At 40.7% G+C, this 18392-nt stretch overlaps 1 protein-coding gene across 2 annotated transcripts in view; it reads left to right on the top strand.

Annotated features, from left to right (window-relative positions):
• LSAMP (limbic system associated membrane protein) overlaps positions 1-18392 on the top strand; it is a 652155-nt gene that overhangs the window by 608031 nt on the left and 25732 nt on the right. For both annotated transcript variants that reach the window (XM_023213827.1, XM_023213836.1), the window contains exons 4-6: positions 1134-1268; positions 11239-11359; positions 11820-11968. In XM_023213827.1, the coding sequence (XP_023069595.1) occupies positions 1134-1268; positions 11239-11359; positions 11820-11968 (405 nt within the window). The remainder of the gene's footprint in view (positions 1-1133; positions 1269-11238; positions 11360-11819; positions 11969-18392) is intronic.

The raw sequence follows: 18392 nt of genomic DNA, 5'->3' as shown, positions 1-18392 counted from the left end.
TTTATTTATTTATTTATTTATTTATTTATTTATTTATTTATTTATTTTGAGACGGAGTCTTGCTGTGTCTCCTGGGCTGGAGTGCAGTGGCCGGATCTCAGGTCACTGCAAGCTCCGCCTCCCGGGTTCACGCCATTCTCCTGCCTCAGCCTCCGGAGTAGCTGGGACTATAGGCGCCCGCCACCTCGCCCGGCTAGTTTTTTGTATTTTTAGTAGAGACGGGGTTTCACCGTGTTAGCCAGGATGGTCTCGATCTCCTGACCTCATGATCCGCCCGTCTCAGCCTCCCAAAGTGCTGGGATTACAGGCTTGAGCCACCGCGCCCGGCCTAAGCCAGTAATATTTAACTCCCTACCCCAAACCCCAGATGATGCAGTCCATCACAAACCCACCATCAGCAGCACATTCTCATGGATCTGGCCCATGGCCTAAAAGCCTCTATGATGATGTAGTTTGATATAGAACAGAGATCACAATTGTCAAGGCAGTCTAGCATACAATCCTTATGAACAGAATTTAACAGAATCTGGAGAAGAGTGGTGGCTTCTCAAAAGGAAGCCACTTTGTCTAATAACAACGTTGGTGTAAAGAGTGCCTTGCAACAACAACAAAAAAAGAGTGCTTTGCAGCATGGTGTAATAGATGATGTTGGTGCCATAGCCCCTCAGAGCACTTTATGATTTGCGTGTACCTCCCGCCAGCTCCTACTTTGTTCCAAACCCTTAACCAGTGACTGGTGAGTGCATGCACCTATAAACACCCCAGCTCCCAGCCTCATGATCAGAATAATTTTGAAGTGGGACATGAGCTGTCCCCACGCCTCCCTGAAAGACTGAGCCGCAGTTGCTCTTTGTGGGACTTAGCTTGACATTGCGCCCTTGCTTGACTTCTTTCTCTTCCAAGTCCCACTTTCCCATTTTCTTTCTGGTTTTTCCTGAGAGCATTTTCTACTCAATCACTTTCACAAGACTTTTTGTCTTGAGGTCTGCTTCTGTGGAATCTGATGTCAGACAAAGTACATTGTCAAATCATTGAAAAGAAATATGGATTTATTGCTTTTAAAAAGAATAATGAGAGGATCTGCTGCCTATTTCAGACTTTAAAAAAGAATCATGAAAACCTCTGTTTTTCAGGAAGGGAATTTGAAGGAGAAGAAGAATATCTGGAGATCCTCGGCATCACCAGGGAGCAGTCAGGCAAATATGAGTGCAAAGCTGCCAACGAGGTCTCCTCAGCGGATGTCAAACAAGTCAAGGTCACTGTGAACTGTGAGTACAGCAGGAGCCAGCGGGTGCTAGGTGCCCAGGGTGCACCTCTACCTCCAGTGAGCTCTAAAGATCCCATTAGCAAAAGAGCATCGTACTTCAAGCAGATGCTCCTCTGGCCAGGAATGCACATTTATACATTGAACACATCCAAGGGCAGGACTTGGCCTTTGAATTTGATAAATCAACTCTAAATGTAATCCATAATACATTTAACAATACCCTTTTTTACTCACACTAGAGAATTAAGAAAACATGATCAGACAGCACTAACATTGCTGACGGTCACTATGCTGGTCTTCGTGGAAATCAAGGTCATACTACTTAAGAAAAAACAACAATTTGTATCCGGTTTAACTGGAATTTCCATCTTAACGCATTGTTTGTCAGGAGGGAATGCCTCAAGATTATATTTTATCCTCTGCTAGTTAAATAATTGGCCTTGGGAACAAATTAGAGCCACTGTGGTCGGAAACCATGTGTCCCTGATGGCTAACAGGAATGTCTGATAAGTTAATTTCCGTTACCTATTTGTCCCAAAGTATGGGCATTAGAAAGGAAGATTTCACTAAGATGCATAGGTAAGTGGGCATACTTTGAACTTCTCGGATGAAAGGATTCTTAGATGTAGTTCAAAAGAGGGTGGGCGGAGGGAGGATCTATATGATGTGTGTCACCCAGCAAAGGAATAAAGAGAATTCGTTTACCCTGTTCAGTTAGCACTGACTCTACATCACTCAAATTCAAGTTCCCACATCACACAACTGTGGCTAGTGGCAGGGACAAAGGGAAGCTCTGACAGTTCTTCCCTTCTATGCATTGAATGCACACACATCCTACATACACACACATAGGCACACAGACATACATGTACAAACATCTTAACCCATATTTGAAAGTATCCTTCAGGCTGTGATGAGTACTTTCTGTCATCTCATGTCTTCCTATGTGCCAGAGATTTTATATTAATTCTCTCTTTTCTACTCAACAACCCCAGCAAGGTAGATATAATTGAGACCATTTTAGAGTTTGAAAAACTGCAGCCCAAGGAGGTAAAACTACCCCTTCAAAATGACACAGAAAGTAAATGTAAGAAAAGGGATTCAGACTCAGGTCCATTTGATTCTAAAGCCCACACTCTCACGAGGAAGATAAGGAATTTTCAGTTCCACATACCTACTATATGCAGCATTGAGTTAAGAGATTTATATTGGTTGGGCACGGTGGCTCACCCCTGGAATCCCAGCACTTGGGGAGGCCGAGGCAGGTGGATCACCTGAGGTCAGGAGTTTGAGACCAGCCTGGCCAACATGATGAAACCCTGTCTCTACTAAAAATACAAAAATTAGCCAGGTGTGGTGGCAGGTGCCTACAAAATCCCAGCTACTCGGGAGGCTGAGGCAGAAGAATCACTTGAACCCAGGAGGTGGAGGTTTCCGTGAGCCGAGACTGTGCCACTGCACTCCAGCATGGGCAACAAGAGTGAAACTCTGTCTCAAAATAAAGAGAGAGATAGAGAGAGAGATTGATTGATTGATTTACATTTGTTATTTAATCCCCACAGCCATTTTAAACCTATGAGATAAGCATCATTAGTCTTACTTTAGAAATTTGGAAACTGAGGCTTGGAGAGCTGAGGAAACTCGCTAAAGTTTACGCAGCCTGTGCTGGGATACACCATTACCTGTGGCCTTGCTCCAGCCTTGCAGACTTCTGAAACCAGCAGTAAAATCTCTTTCACACCAAACCTAGAGGAATCCGATAGATACAAATGACTGCTGTAGTTTATGGCACTCATTTCCAAGAAGCAAGGGGCTGCATTTCATGAGTTCGGAAGTGCTTCTATCCCTAGCTGTCTTCAAATTTTTTAGTAATAGAGTTTTGAAATGCCAGTTATTACTATTCTTTTCTAGTGCTGGGTGTGTTTCAAAGACACATTAATGATCGCAATGTTATAAAATGCTTTAGGACCTTTTTGTCACATGAAAGGAAACTTCTCTGGCTGTTTGTATAAGTTTATAATTAGATTAGCTTCTTTTATGTACACACAACCATGCCATCATCTTCCATCTCTTCCCTGACTTTTGGAGTTAAGATTTCATTTTCTCTTAGTTGACCTTCATCTTAATTAGATTTGTGAAAGTCCGATCATGGTGTACATAGAAAATATTTATGCTTCCATTGTGTGAAACATCAAAGTGGTCTGGATTGCAGATGGTTCCCAAGATCAAAGCTAGCCGCCTGGGTCCTATTATTATTGGTGCAATTAGTCTGACATTGCTTTTTCTTGACTGTCCCCAAAGTGTAATTTAAAGCAGAAGAAAATACTTATAATTTTCAAGAAAAGACTTTTATGAAAATGTGAGCTTTTGCTAATGATGAGTGAACCACAGAATATGGACAGAACCCTGAGATTCTAAAAAGATACCTCATAACAAATTATATGGAAAACTATAATGAGTTTAGTCACACATCCAGTATGTCCTAACAAGCAGGACCTAGCATGTGCCTGACCTTATAAAAATTGCTCAGTAAATGTGTATTGAATAAGTCAGTGAAAAACTCCCAGATAAACTCTGCCCTTTTAACATTTCTCCAAATTTTGCAAATAATATGGTCACAAATCTGGAAAAATATTGCATCCATTTCCTTTGGAATCACCTTTTACCAAAACCTCATGAGCTGTGTTTATATTATATCACAACTAGTCATCACAGCACTTGTCCTGTTCAAACAATTCATCCAACTTAAATATAGTTGTATTAAGTAGATGAAGTCTCTCAGATTGAATTATGGAACCAAATCTGCCTAGCAGCACTCCTGCATACAGAGAAATGCCCAGGATCACCTCTGTCACTTCATCTAATCCTGCTGGCCATGAAATCTATTATTTAAACTGATTCTGCTTCCTTTTCAAAACACAGGCTTTGGAATTTAGGTCAGGGGATCAGGATGGTTAAGATAACTACTGGCCAATTAGATTATTGCAATGAACAGACCCTGAGTACTACCACTACAAGAAAGAAAAAATCTCAGGGCTGTTAACTTTCTCCCACCAGCACTTCATTGACTCATTTATTCAGTTGCCAACAGATGTTTGTTGCAGGGCACTGAGAGACTAGAGCAGTAAAGAAGAGAGACATAACAGTCTCTCCTGTTGAGCTCACAAGCTGGATTCTATGGTCTCTCCTTTTTACTTCTTTTGGATAGCACTTCTCTGCAGTAGGCAAACAGCATTACACGTAGCCACTTTTACATGCAAAATCTATTTTCTAAGTGGCAGGAGGTCCTAGAATTTACAGAAAGCTAAAATGTTGGCTCAAAAATCTCTTCAACTGAATAGGCTTAGTATAAATTAGACAACAGATAGGACTTCCAGGTTTCTGTATCTTACCCACAAAGTAGCTGTTAATTTCTTTCAGATACCAGTCCTAGGGACAGCCTGTTCTTTCATTGCAGGTTCTAGGTGCAGTTCCTCAATTTCAGTTCTCACAGTGCATTAAATGTAACTATTTTTGAGTTTGTCTCATCCTAGTGCCCAGTACACCTAGAATAATATATAGCACCTAGTAAATGTTTAACAAATACAAACTGTTAATTTTATCTAGACTCTTGCAATACTGGACTCCATCCCTATGCCTGGAGAATTTTTTCTCAAAAGTTGCTCCCAGCTCTCAAGCCTGTCCCCGCCCCATTGACCAGCTGATGTTCCCACCTTCCACTTTCCCGCAGGTCTCTCTCCAAATAGGTTCACATTGTCATCCTCACAACTCCTTTTCCCTTTATTTGTCTCTCTCTTTGAATTTGTTTCTGCCTCCACCCTGGTGTCCAGAGCTAATCGACTCAATCAACACCCATGCTGGGGCACTTGGGGAGCTGACATTTCTAAATGTGAGCTTGCCTTACCTTGGAGAGCCATTTATTTAGAGGAAGCAGAGGTTGTCACAGAATACACAATTGGGCTGGAGAGACCTGTTGCCTCCAGATAATGTGTATGTATTTTAACTGGTATCTTCAGTGATTTGATTCAAATATCACCTAATGAGAAAACATTAGGAAAATAACTTTTTTGTTTGTTTGTTTGTTTGTTTGTTTTTGAGGCAGGGTCTCACCCTGTTGCCCAGGCTGGAGTGCAGTGGCCCAATCTCAGCTAAGTGCAACCTCTGCCTCCCGGGTTCAAGCAATTCTTGTGCCTCAGCTTCCCAAGTAGCTGGGATTACAGGCACGTGCCACCACACCCGACTAATTTTTGTATTTTTAGTAGAGATGGGGATTCACCGTGTTGACCAGGCTGATCTCAAACTCTTGATTTTAAGAGATCTGCCTGCCTTGGCCAGAAAAATAACTGTTTAATATGGAACCAGACTGGCCAGCTTCTCTAGCTTTTCATAGTTACACCTATTCAGTCTCCATGCTCATCTTTAGTTTATTCTTGCCTTTGGGTAGGTAATGGTAAAGACATATCCTAATACTTATGAATCGATTATGAGGTCTTCAGAGGAAATATTCAGTGACAACCCAGAGTACTACAATGTTTCATTATAATTTTGCAATATGGACAGGAACCATAATTTTCTAAGTACATTCAGAGTACCCAGACTCTCCTAGAGATTTCATATCAATTCACTGTAGTCATCACACCAACAGTGGCCAACTATATTAATCCATTCTCGCACTGCTATAAAGAACTGCCCGAGACTGGGTAATTTAGAAAGGAAATAGGTTTAATTGACTCACAGTTCCACATGGCTGGGGAAGCCTCAGTAAACTTACAATCATGGTAGAAAGCAAAGGGGAAACAAGGCACATTCTTCGCAAGGTGGCAGGAAAGGGAATGAGTGCAGGAGGAATTACCAAACCCTTATAAAACCATCAGATCTCATGAGAACTCATTCACTATCATGAGAACAGCATGGGGGAACTGCCCTCATGATTCAATTACCTCCACCTGGTCTTTTCCTTGACACATGGGGATTATGGGGAATTACAATTTGAGATGAGATTTTGGGTAGGAACACAGCCAAAGCATCTGACCAACCAAATGGGAGGGTGTATTGGGCCTGGTCTACCCCAGTGAGAAGTATTTACTTTATCACTGGTATTGTTTAATATACATTGTTTAATATTGCTGGCACATGGTGACTTAAAAAAAAAAAGAACTCTAAATCAGTCTTATTATCATTTCTAAATTCTCTACAGATAATGTGTTTTTTATTGCCTACACCCTCTGCCTCTGCTGCTTTTTACACCACTGCACACTACCCATGGGAGACGATCTATATCATCCCCATGCAGAGAGGATGAAAACAAAGCTCAGTGAGTGTAAGCATGCTCTGACACAAAATCAAGCAGCTTTGGTAAGTGGTAGACTTGGAACTCGAACCCAGGTCTAACTCCAAAGTTCTTTCTTTATCCATGATACCAAGTGAATAATAATACTATAAAATAATACACATAATCACTTTAGGTGTTAAAAGTGCTCTCATATTAATGACTTTATCTGATATTTACATCAAACTTGTGAGATAGACGGACAGGCATCATTGTCTATATTCCTAGGTGAGGGGCTGCAAGGGAGCATTGTGTCCCATGGTAACAACCTAAGTGGCACTAGCAGAGATTGCATCTGCATTTCCTGACTCCTAATACAGGTTTATATCCACTGTGTCACCTCATGTTGTGCCATTGTTGGTACCCTATAAATAATAGAAATATGCAGCATTTATCTTTCCATCTACCAGCATGCTCCCTCCCCTGATTGGTAATTTTTCCTGTTAGAAATCCATTGTTCTTCAAAAGAATTCATTCAAATAGATGTACCAGAGCAGAGAGGTTCAGAACATGAGTTTCAGAGCATGATAGACCTGGGGTTAAATCCATGGTCTGTCAAATACTGACCATGTGGATTTGGACAACTTACTAACCCTCTGTAAGCTTGTCTTCTCTTTCATAAAATGGGGTTAATCATATTTACCTCCTAGGGCTAATTGTTTGGATAAAGAGGATATCTAAAACCTAGTAGAGTGCTGACATGCAGTAAATGACTATACATTAAATTTTCTATTCAGAATGTTATTCTTTTTTATGAATATTCCCAATATTAGTAAGATTAAATGAATGATATTTTATTTCCTAGTCCTCTGTTTTGTTTCCCTATTCATTCTGATTGAAAAAGTCTTGTTATTGGTGATGTCAGAAGAAGAAAGGCCCTATTAATATTTTCAGAACATGGAATTTTGAATTAATATAAACTAGAAGAGTCCTTTGACAATTGTAAGCTATTCCAAAGTCATATAAAGAATAACAATGGACCTCTCTGTGCAGCATTTTTATGAAGCCACATTTTTATTATAACCGTATTTTGAATAAGGACATCTATTATTTTAACTACACAAGGCATGCTGCAGTATGATTTGTAATAGTCTGTCTTAGCCTCACCTATGCAGAATTCATTACAAATGAATTTTGAAATGTTCATTTCAATAAGCCATGAAAAAATAAACTTGTACCATGGTGTCATTTGAAAAATATTAGAAACAATGAGCTCTTTGTACATTTATCAGTATTCATATATTTACCCTGGTACAAGAAAATTCCTAAGTTTTCAAAGAGAGAAGCAAGTAGCTGGCCTTTGTAACTGACTAGATTAATGCACTTGTAAGTACTCAATCCTAGTTTACTGCCAGCTTCCCCATGCTGGGGTCTCTGAAGGGCTAATAAATAGCTTGCTGCTTAGTAATTCAGATTCCCAACAAATTGACAAGTAAGGAAAAGAGTGGTCAGGAGACCTAAATGTTCCCAATTTTAGAGATCAAGGTGGCTAGAGATAATAGCTTAGTGTGGTCGACTTACCTCCACAATCATGGCAGCCCTGGGATGGGATGGGCCTGCTCACATGAAAGCAGAAAGGAGAGACGAGAGCCCAAGTAAGACTTCTGTCATAGAGAAACAGAGGAGAACCTCTGCTACCGTCCAGAAGCCTGGTCCCAAAAGGAAGAAAGGAAATAGATGAGTCAAACAGGCCCAGTTTCTTCTTCCCAAATTTTTCAATCAGAAAAACCATTTATTTCCCCTGGGCCCTGAAGTGGTAGGGGATGAAGGGTAAATAGTCACCAGTTGGCAGTTATAACCATGTGGCTCCAGAAACTCACAAACAGTGGTTAGATTTTATTTTACAAATTGGGAAATTGAACAAATAAAAATTTATAAGCAAAATTATCTTCAGCCAACGTCAATGGGCCACTGTGCTACAGATGATGGAGTCATTGGCAGCTTAAGGACACAACACAGTGAGAAGAAATGAGGACTGGAAAGTAATGTGTATTGAGTATTCTACTGCTGGTCGTCTATTTCTTTACTTATGAATCTTATCTCAGTGGATGGCATTACCCAGATGCCCAAGCCAGAAATCACAGTGTTGCCTTTTCAACACTGCTTCTTTTCCTCACCCTTATGAAATCCATTTCTAGTCTCATCAGTTCTGAGGCCTAATATCTCTTAGCCTTCAAATGTACTTCCCAGCCTTGGGTTCCATCATGTTTTTTTTATTTGTGAGACAGAGTCTTGCTGTGTTGCCCAGGCTGGAGTGCAGCGGCTCGATCTCTGCTCACTGCAACCTCCATCTCCTGGGCTCAGGCAATTCTTGTGCTGTAGGTTCCTGAGTACCTGGGACTACAGGTACACACTACCATACCCAGCTAGTTGTTTGTATTTTGGTAGAGATGGGGTTTTGCTATGTTGGCCAGGCTGGACTCAAACTCCTGACCTCAAGTGATCCACGTGGTTGGGCCTCCCAAAGTGCTAGGATTACAGGCAGAAGCCATCATGCCCAGCCCTAACATTTTGTAAGTGAGGAAACGGAAGCAATGTGACTATGGGCAAAGTATTAAACTCTCAAATGAGGAAGGACAATGAGGAACAGAGCCTGGATCTGAGCTCATGTCTACCAGACTTTAAATCCAAGCCCAGAACCTCTATTCTGTGTCCTTTATTAATATCTCCCCACAGCACTACTACTACTAACTACTGCATTATCCTTTGAACTGATGTGCTCTAATGATCTATATCACCAATTTTAGAAGCTAGCTTCTTTTTTAAAAAGATAAAAAAGAAAAAGGCTCAAACTGGTACCGATGTTTTCCCAGACCACAGATCTGTTTAAGAGTAGAGTCAAAATCAGACCTCATATTTCCTCTTCTCAACTGCTAATTCTGGTTCTTAAACCATGGAATAGATAAATGAGTAAGTTGGAAAGTTAGCAATTTAAGAGTTAAATTAGTTAAGGGTTTGAAAATACGCTTGGATCATAATGATGCCAACCACCCATTTGTAAAGAATGAGCAGTTTTAACTAGAATTGGGATAGTTTACAGTGGGAAAAGATGCTATAAATCATTAAAATAGGATCCCCTCATTTTATAGGTAATAAAACCAAGGCCCAGAAAGAAAATGTATGATGGGAAGTCCAAACAGCCAAACTCAAACTAAATCCCAGGACTCCTAGTTTCCAATCCAGGGTTCGTTTTACTACAGCATCTTCCCATTTAGTGCTTATACGGAAATAAGGCAGTAAGTCTAAAGCAAAACAATACCAGCAGCAGTAAGACAACAAAACCCCATTTAGCATGCCTGTTTACATACAAGTGTACATATGTTGTACATACATACAAATATTCAAGCACATTTGAATAAATGTGCTCTGACAGTGATTTGAAAATATCTAAGCTTATGGGAAAGTAAAATCAAAAAGGAAATTGAAGACAAATCAGATGCTTTCTTGTACATTCTTTTAAACTCAGAGTGTTACAGTCTTCTATAGGTAGAAAACTTAGGCAATAGTTTTTTAATATAAAAAAAAAAAAAATCAGAAATAAGGAAGATAGACCAGGTGCCGAAGGGCAGGGGTTAAATGAGTTTACACACTAACGTTCACTTTACTAATTTTCCTAAATGAGCTTTTTCCTCTACAGAGTCTAAACAGAGTGTCTGGGTCTGTTTTTCCCATGTGTACATAACCAAGTTGCCATTTTCTGGCAAACGACCTTTGGACAGGAAAGGCCTTCTCTCCTTGAAGGCCCATAACCTGCACAAACACAGCATCATCCGGTGCAGGAGGCTGAGTCTACAATCCTAACACAGTCAAGTGGACATGCAAACATTCTTTCCATCCTCGTAGGACTGTTTGAATGAGTCATGGAAAATTAGAGTGTCAAATGTGTTTCCCAGCTGATTTCAAGCCTGTGATAGTTTTGTAGACCCATTCCTGGGCATAAAAATCAAGGGCCCAACTGCCAGAGAGAATAGAAGGCTGATATACCAGTAAGTCTTCTATGTACCAGGATAGGCTTTAAACCATACCCCCCCACATAAAAGCTAAATTTACCTGGGTTGTGGTGATAAGGGAACACATTAAAGAAAAGAAGGTAATCACCTAATATTAGTTTTGTTTGTTTGTTTGTTTGTTTCTGAATCCTGCAACAGTATCAGACCAAACTTGCGTTGGAAAGGCTTTATCTGGCTATTATTTTCATCAGACTCCTCAAGGCCATCTCAAACTATAATGACAAGAAGAGAAAGAAAAATGGTCAAACTATATGTTGAGATTCCTAAGTCCTTTGGTATCATTGCTTCATTTATAAAAAGAAAAAGCTATACAAATATTTATAATCTATAATTGTATACCATGACCTATTGGAGGAGGGATAAAGAAATTCTAGATTCCATTTCCATAAAACCCTGCTAAGTGTCTCATTTAAGTAAACCAAGTCTATGTTTTCATTAATTATCTCTTATTTTTATTTAGTTTTTTGGTGATCAACCCCATTCAGCTGATGATACAATTCATACAAATGGAGCTTTAAGATGGCTCCCTTCCTGCCTCTCTCTAATCAGATTGTCCTTCTTCATTCCTTCCTGAATAGAAATTCTAAGCACCCCGACCCTCATATAAACGTGTGTGCCTGTCCTTCCTACAGATCCTCCCACTATCACAGAATCCAAGAGCAATGAAGCCACCACAGGACGACAAGCTTCACTCAAATGTGAGGCCTCGGCAGTGCCTGCACCTGACTTTGAGTGGTACCGGGATGACACTAGGTACGTGCCAAACCTACCATCCCCCGTGACTCCACTGCATGGGCCTGGGGGCACCCGAAGCCCCACAACAAAGCCAAAGCCAAGCCAGTTGTAATTGTGTAGAACTATATTCTCACACTCTTCCTTTTTAATATCTCTTATCAAATTCTTTGGGGCCTGTAGCTCTTAAGCTGAAGCCCAAAAGCAGTCAGGTAAAATATGAAAACAGTTCAACGGGTAGCTTTCACCTGCATGTCTTGCCTGTAACAGAAACTCAAACCCATTCCCTAGTTTTCTCTGTTGATGGACATTGATTCTGATAATATGGCATTGCACAATTAAAATAGGAATTGGGCATGGAACCACAAATCCTAGCTACTTCCTTTCTCTCCTTTTCCTCCAGTGTCAGGTTAGGGAAAGAATTCCTAAGCTAAAACCTTCACCAGTGTTCCTTTCTATTCTTCTGTTTTTGAACTCTTAGGATAAATAGCGCCAATGGTCTTGAGATTAAGAGCACGGAGGGCCAGTCTTCCCTGACGGTGACCAATGTCACTGAGGAGCACTATGGCAACTACACCTGCGTGGCTGCCAACAAGCTGGGGGTCACCAATGCCAGCCTAGTCCTTTTCAGTAAGTATGCCAAAGCAGGGCCCAACTTGGTGGAATTAAATTGACTTTTCACATGAAAAACATGAAAACCGTACCCTTATCTATTAAAGGTTCACTTAAACATAAATAAGGATATATGCACTGAAACAAAAATGCAAGGTTCTCAGTCCCTGTGCATAGGAGAGATTTATAAATGGAGCAATTTCTCTCTATAGTCTTTCTTACTTCTGATAACTGCCTTGTTTGTTTTCCTTAGTTTTTGTTTTGTTTTGTTTTTTCCTGGTTAAGCTGAAATAATATTCAGAGAACAGTAGTCTCTTTGGCAGTGGTCCTTTAAGAAGCAGAGGTGATGTAAAAGCCTGGAAATGGATAACTGTGTGTGTGTGTGTGTGTGCGTGTGTTTTGAAGGCAGTGATAAGAGTGATTGAGGAAGAAATATTCAGTGAGAATAGATAAGGTACTGAGAGAAGGGAGAGGCTGGAAAAAGAAAGTACATTTTGGCCGGGCGCGGTGGCTCAAGCCTGTAATCCCAGCACTTTGGGAGGCCGAGACGGGTGGATCACGAGGTCAGGAGATCGAGACCATCCTGGCTAACACGGTGAAACCCCGTCTCTACTAAAAATACAAAAACTAGCCGGGCGAGGTGGTGGGCACCCGTAGTCCCAGCTACTTGGGAGGCTGAGGCAGGAGAATGGCGTGAACCCGGGAGGCGGAGCTTGCAGTGAGCTGAGATCCGGCCACTGCACTCCAGTCCGGGCGACAGAGCGAGACTCCGCCTCAAAAAAAAAAAAAAAAAAGAAAGTACATTTTTAACAACACAAGAGGAAGGGTGGAATAAATGATTAAAACGTAAAATCTAAAGGAGGAAAAATGGTTGCAGAAAGTTTTCTGTATGACAGTAAGAGACATTACTTTTCTGATATATTTTTAGAACAGAGATGGAATGGTAGGAAAGGGGAACATTTCTGAAGACCAGAGAAGATCCTGAAAGTATACCAAGGAGGGCGCAGTCATTCTAAAGTCACTGATGTTAATAGGAGACCCCACCTTGGAGTCCTGCTCTTTAGCAGCAAGTTAGAGTCAAATCTCTCACTCCCAGCTTTGTTGGGCAGGTGACCATGAGCACAGCAGAAGATACCCTCTGAGAAACAGAAGGATGCTAAATGGAGTCACAAGAAAATGATAACATTTGGAATAGAGACACATTTATCAGAATAAGCAAAATAAATCAAAAAGTTAGCTCATGCTGAATCAGAAAGTTCATCTGGACTAAAGGGAAAAGTCCAAAATAAGTACTGTTATTATTTTGGAATAACAAACCACTAAGTTGTTTTTTTTCTGCACAGATTCTATTGGAAAAACAGGAAATGCTATGACCAGAAGAAATGTTTCTATCTTGCTATATTCCATTTAGATGAGCCTTCGAGAAAAAAATATTCTTAGGAAAAAATCAATTTAAGTGAGAGTTCTCTTGAAATGTAGTGTTAAAGCCATTTTAAAACTGTTTAAGATCCAACTCCATTTATAAAAGCAACAACCACAAATGACTCTAACTTTGGCCTTTAGTTTCTCATTCATAACTCTCATTGACTTCAGTCTGTGACAGTTTGATGAGATACAGTTATACAAATGCTGCCTCCACACGAAGTTTAAAATTCACAACATGTTTACTTGTCTCCAAAGACCAAACATCAGTATTCTTTGCCTCAACTAGAGACATCAATATTCCTAAGACATTTGAGAATATACTTCTTAAGAACTGTAGTTACCTGATTCATTCCTAACATTAAGGATTCCATAAATGCTAGCAGGGGGAAACCAGCCTCAACTGGGAATTTAAGATTTACCAAGTCTAAGTTGACCTGGCTAAGTAGAACAACATACATTTAAACACTTAAAAAGAAGGTTGTTTAGAGATTAGTAAAGAGAAGATAGAACAACTGGATGAGTTACAGAAAGCGAGCAATTATACATTTGCATTAAAGTATATTTTCTTTCTATTTAACCTAGACTAAGAACTATGCTAATGATATTTTTCAAATAATAAATAAAATATCGCCTATAGCCTGAGAGAGAGGAAAGGGAACGAGGCTGGAAGGATGGAATACTTGAGGGAGGAGGGAAAGTGAGCATAGACTAGGTCAAAGGCAATGAGATCCTGCTACAGGTCATGGAAGGTAACATCAAGCCCTACAATACCAATGCCCTTAACCCAGTAAAATTGAGAAATGTCAAAAATCTTACAGAGTTTCTGTTTGTAAGCTGAAAATCAGGGAATAATCAGTGTATCCTATCACACTGCCCTTTATGATTTAGTAGAAGTCACCCTCCATTATACATTTGAGGATTGTGTGGTGCAGTGATTAATGATGTACTTCCTGGTGGTCCCTCACAGGCACTACCATAGTTGTGTCTTTGGCAGCATGCAGAGGCATCACATGCATCAGCATTTGGTTTAGAATAGATGTCCCACTTTTACGGGAAAGTTAGGAGGTATAATCCTTACTGAAAAATAGAATATGAAAGATCATTAGGCTTTGAGGTAAAAAGGAACTATTTGAATTGCAGAATGTTGTCAAATCTATTGCACTATTTCTTAGATCCAAGGCCAAAGAGCAAACATTTTGGGGGAGAAGCTCTCCTTCTTTTGTAGCAGGACTGGCAGTCCCTCCACCCACCCACCCACCTACCACCAGTTAGTTTTGGGAGGTCCATTGTTACAACCTGCATAGCTAGAACCTTGTATTTCACAGAGTTCTAAAAGAAAAGAAAGGAAAAGAGAGGGAGGCAGATAAAAGAAAGGAAAGATGGATGGATGGATGGATGGATGGATGGATGGATGGATGGAAGGAAGGGAGGGAGGGAGGGGGGAGGAAGAGAGGGAGGGAGGGAGGGAGAGGAAAAAATAACAGTACATGTGTGGGTCAATTGTCTGCTACTTATATTCAAATAAATGGGATTAATGGGGAAAGGAAGACACTGTGCGAGTGTCAGCAGAGGTAATTTTCCACAGAACAGAGTCAGGAGGGGAGAAATGCTCAGGGGCAGTTGTCTGTGGCCGCAACCCTGATGGAAGCACTGTGTGGGCAGCAGGGTGCTCTGCTGACCAAGCCAGTCCAGAGAATAACAGGCAGCTGGTGAGCTTCTGCCAGCCAGCAGCAGCAGCAGGTAGAGACTCAGAGCCAGAGCCCCTGAAGAGTTAGCGATTATTCATCTTCATTGGTGTGTCAGCGCATTTTCAGCCGTATCCACCACAGTGATGAGCTGACTTTTCACACAGTGTCAACTTGCGGTCACATGCATACATATACTTCCCCACTCTCTATTCAAATACTGATCTCCAGAGGGGTCAAAATCATGGAATGAGAGTATAAGAATACATTGCATTCATAGTAATTTTTCCCCGAGCTGGTGGAAGCATTCCTTTCTCATTCATCTAGTTCTCCACATATTCTAGCACTGTGTCTGTCAAAGATCCACACTACCTCAGTCGGTATAACCAAGTAATGCCCTGTATATCTTTTTCTTTATCCTTGGGCTAAGCATTACCTTATCTAATGTTTTGAATACATTAATCCAATGGCACAATGTATGAGCAAGGATTTGGCTCCCTAGTCTTTGTCAGACAGGGGGATATGCATGACATGGATGAAAACTTGGACTTCAAGTGATGCCAAGACAAGTTCCACCATCTGCATAAGTAACATAACAGACTGTGTTTCCAGACTGATAACTAAAATTCACCCACAAAGATGATAGGTGTATCTTGTTTCATGCTCTTGTTGAGTTAGATTTAAAATAACGGACATGGAGGAAGAAAGGGTGACAGGTGATAATTTAAATGTTGTCACTTCTTATTAAGTGAGTACAATGTACTCTGCAGTATATGCACTGTGCTAAATGTTTCACATACATGATCTGATTTTTAAAAATTATATTTTTGTGTCAGAAATGGGTCTTGCTATGTTGCCCAGGCTGGAGTGCAGTGGCTATTCATAGGCATGATTCCACTGCTGATGAGCATAGGAGTTTTGATCTGCTCCATTTCTGACCTGGGCCAGTTCGACCCTCCTTAGGCACCCTGTTGGTCCCCGACTTCTGGGAGGCCACCTTATGAAATTTAGTGCAACACCCAACCAGCATAGCACACTGCAGCCCAGAACTCCTGAGCTAAAGCAATCTTCCCACTTCAGCCTCCTGAGTAGCTAGGACTACAGGCATGCATCACAACAACCCTACTATGTACTTGTGTTTCTCCATTACATAGAAAAGTTAAGTGACCAGTGCAACTAAGTAAGGCTGAGCTTGAGATTTAAATTCATGTAGTCTATTTTGAGAGTCCAGGCCCTAAATCAACACATTATCTGCATTTGTGTATGTAGGCATAAATATTAGGAGATATATCTTATAAGTTAGGAAGTGAGCAGAATCTATTTGTTTTTCTCCTTTTTTCACTCAATGAGGTCTTTCCACTGTCTTTATACTGCTCCATCCCTTCCCACCCAATGGCACTGCTTGTGTTGCCTCCCACTTCCGTTTTCATTAACCCCCAGTAGCCTGCTACCACCAGGTTAGTTCAGTGATTGACTTCTCTTTGGCATGTTGACGTTCTCAGTGAATATTCCAGCCTGGTAGTCAGCGTTTGGTCTAGGAGGAGAATAAGGAGGAGAATTTTCCCACACATTAAAGAACAATCCCACTGATTGATTACCTTGTGCCTTAGAGAAATGCATGGATTATAAAGGTCTTTTGAGGCTTTTGAGTACAAAAGAATAAAAATACAAAAAAAAAAAAAATCTACACTGGGCTTTGCTGCATCCACGTGTAGGAGGTGTTTTTAATTTTCTTTTTAAACTTTAAAATATCATTAAGTTGTAAAGCCGTAGTTGACTACATTTCAAGTACTACCAGAGTAATCCAGCGCTAGAGGGAGTCTTTATAATGAGGGCCTCCCCGTTTTCTTTAAGAAGCATTTTGTTATCAGAAAGACTTGCTGTTTAAACATACAGCATTTGATGATGCTAGTCAAGACTTGGCAAAGCCTAGGCCAAACACAGTGGGTCAAGCCCGTAATCCCAGCTGAGGCTGAGGGGGGTGGATTTCTTGAGTTCAGGAGTTCGAGACCAGCCTGGGCAACATGGCAAAACCCCATCTCTACCAAAACTACAAAAAAATTATCCAGGTATGGTGGCGTGCACCCGTGGTCCCACCTACTCAGGAAGCTGAAGTGGGAGGATTGCTTGAGCCTGGGAGGCAGTGAGCCAAGATCAGGCCACTGCACTCTAACCTGGTTAACAGAGTGAAGATTTGGCAAAGCGTTTTAACCAGCTACTTTAAGATGCCACACAATAAAACAGCTTGAGCTGCTATTTACCGACATGTAGTTTGAAACACTAGATGCAAACTCCTTAAATGCGTTCTCTGTGGATACATTTCTCCTCCCCTCGCCCACCCACTTAGCAGGTAAGAAACCAAAGCTCAGTTAAGAGACCTTGCTAAGAGCCATATCATATAGTACTAGCGCCAACCTTATAGTTCTGTTCCCACTATCTCCCAATCAGCTGCTAAGCATGTTATCCTCCTCAAGTAGCAGCAGCTAAAGGAGAAGTGCATAGCACCAAGGGTTCTGCCCTCCCTTACTTTTGAAAATCAAAAGTTGGAAAATTTCTTTTTCCTTATAAAGTGGTATTTACTTCACTTTCCACTCTTACAGGATCCTGCAAACCCTAGCATAAAACAGCAGCAGAAAAATGCTCAAAGAATAAGAATGAAAACCGAGAAAGAGAAGCATCTAAGGAAAGATACGTGAATAGGATGGAATTAAGAGAAAGAGAACAACTAATGGGGCGTGATAGGCCTAAGACGATGATAACAAGGTGGAGCTAAGACAGTGATAATAAGCTGAGAAGCAGTTGAAAGGCACTGAAAGGAGGGTGGGTGAGATGGTTTAGCAATATAAATGGTCATGTGGAAATAAGGGCAGAGTGCATTTACCCAGCTGTGAACAGCATGATGAGAAAATATTAAACTGAGTCATTTAAACAGTCTGAATAATAATAGTAATAATAAAAATAAAATTCAGTAGAAAGAGTATAATATGGGACAGTGGTCTCCAACTGCTACATAAATGCTAAAAGCAGTTTAGCTATTTATTCGCAAAGCTGGAAACTTAATACCAAATAACCAGTGGAGGCTTAAACCATTTTTCTACTTGACACTTGTGTAACTAACATACAATTGTTAGTTGTTGCTGTTGACCTGCTTCATCTTAATGGACTTAGGAAACTTTCATATTTAAGTGACAACTTCAGCCAAGTTAGAGAAAAGCTGACTCTGCAAGGAGACTGAGTTTTCTCAGTGTCCGGATGTATCCAGTGCCCAAAGTCCAGGTAAAATCTACTCTTTCTAAGCATATGGCACAAGATGATAGGCTATCAGATTTGAA

This window comes from Piliocolobus tephrosceles, chromosome 2, assembly GCF_002776525.5.
Source record: "Piliocolobus tephrosceles isolate RC106 chromosome 2, ASM277652v3, whole genome shotgun sequence".
Classification (NCBI taxonomy): Eukaryota; Metazoa; Chordata; class Mammalia; order Primates; family Cercopithecidae; genus Piliocolobus; species Piliocolobus tephrosceles.
The sequence above is the reverse complement of the archived record's forward strand: the minus strand, read 5'-3'. Positions and strand labels throughout refer to the sequence as shown.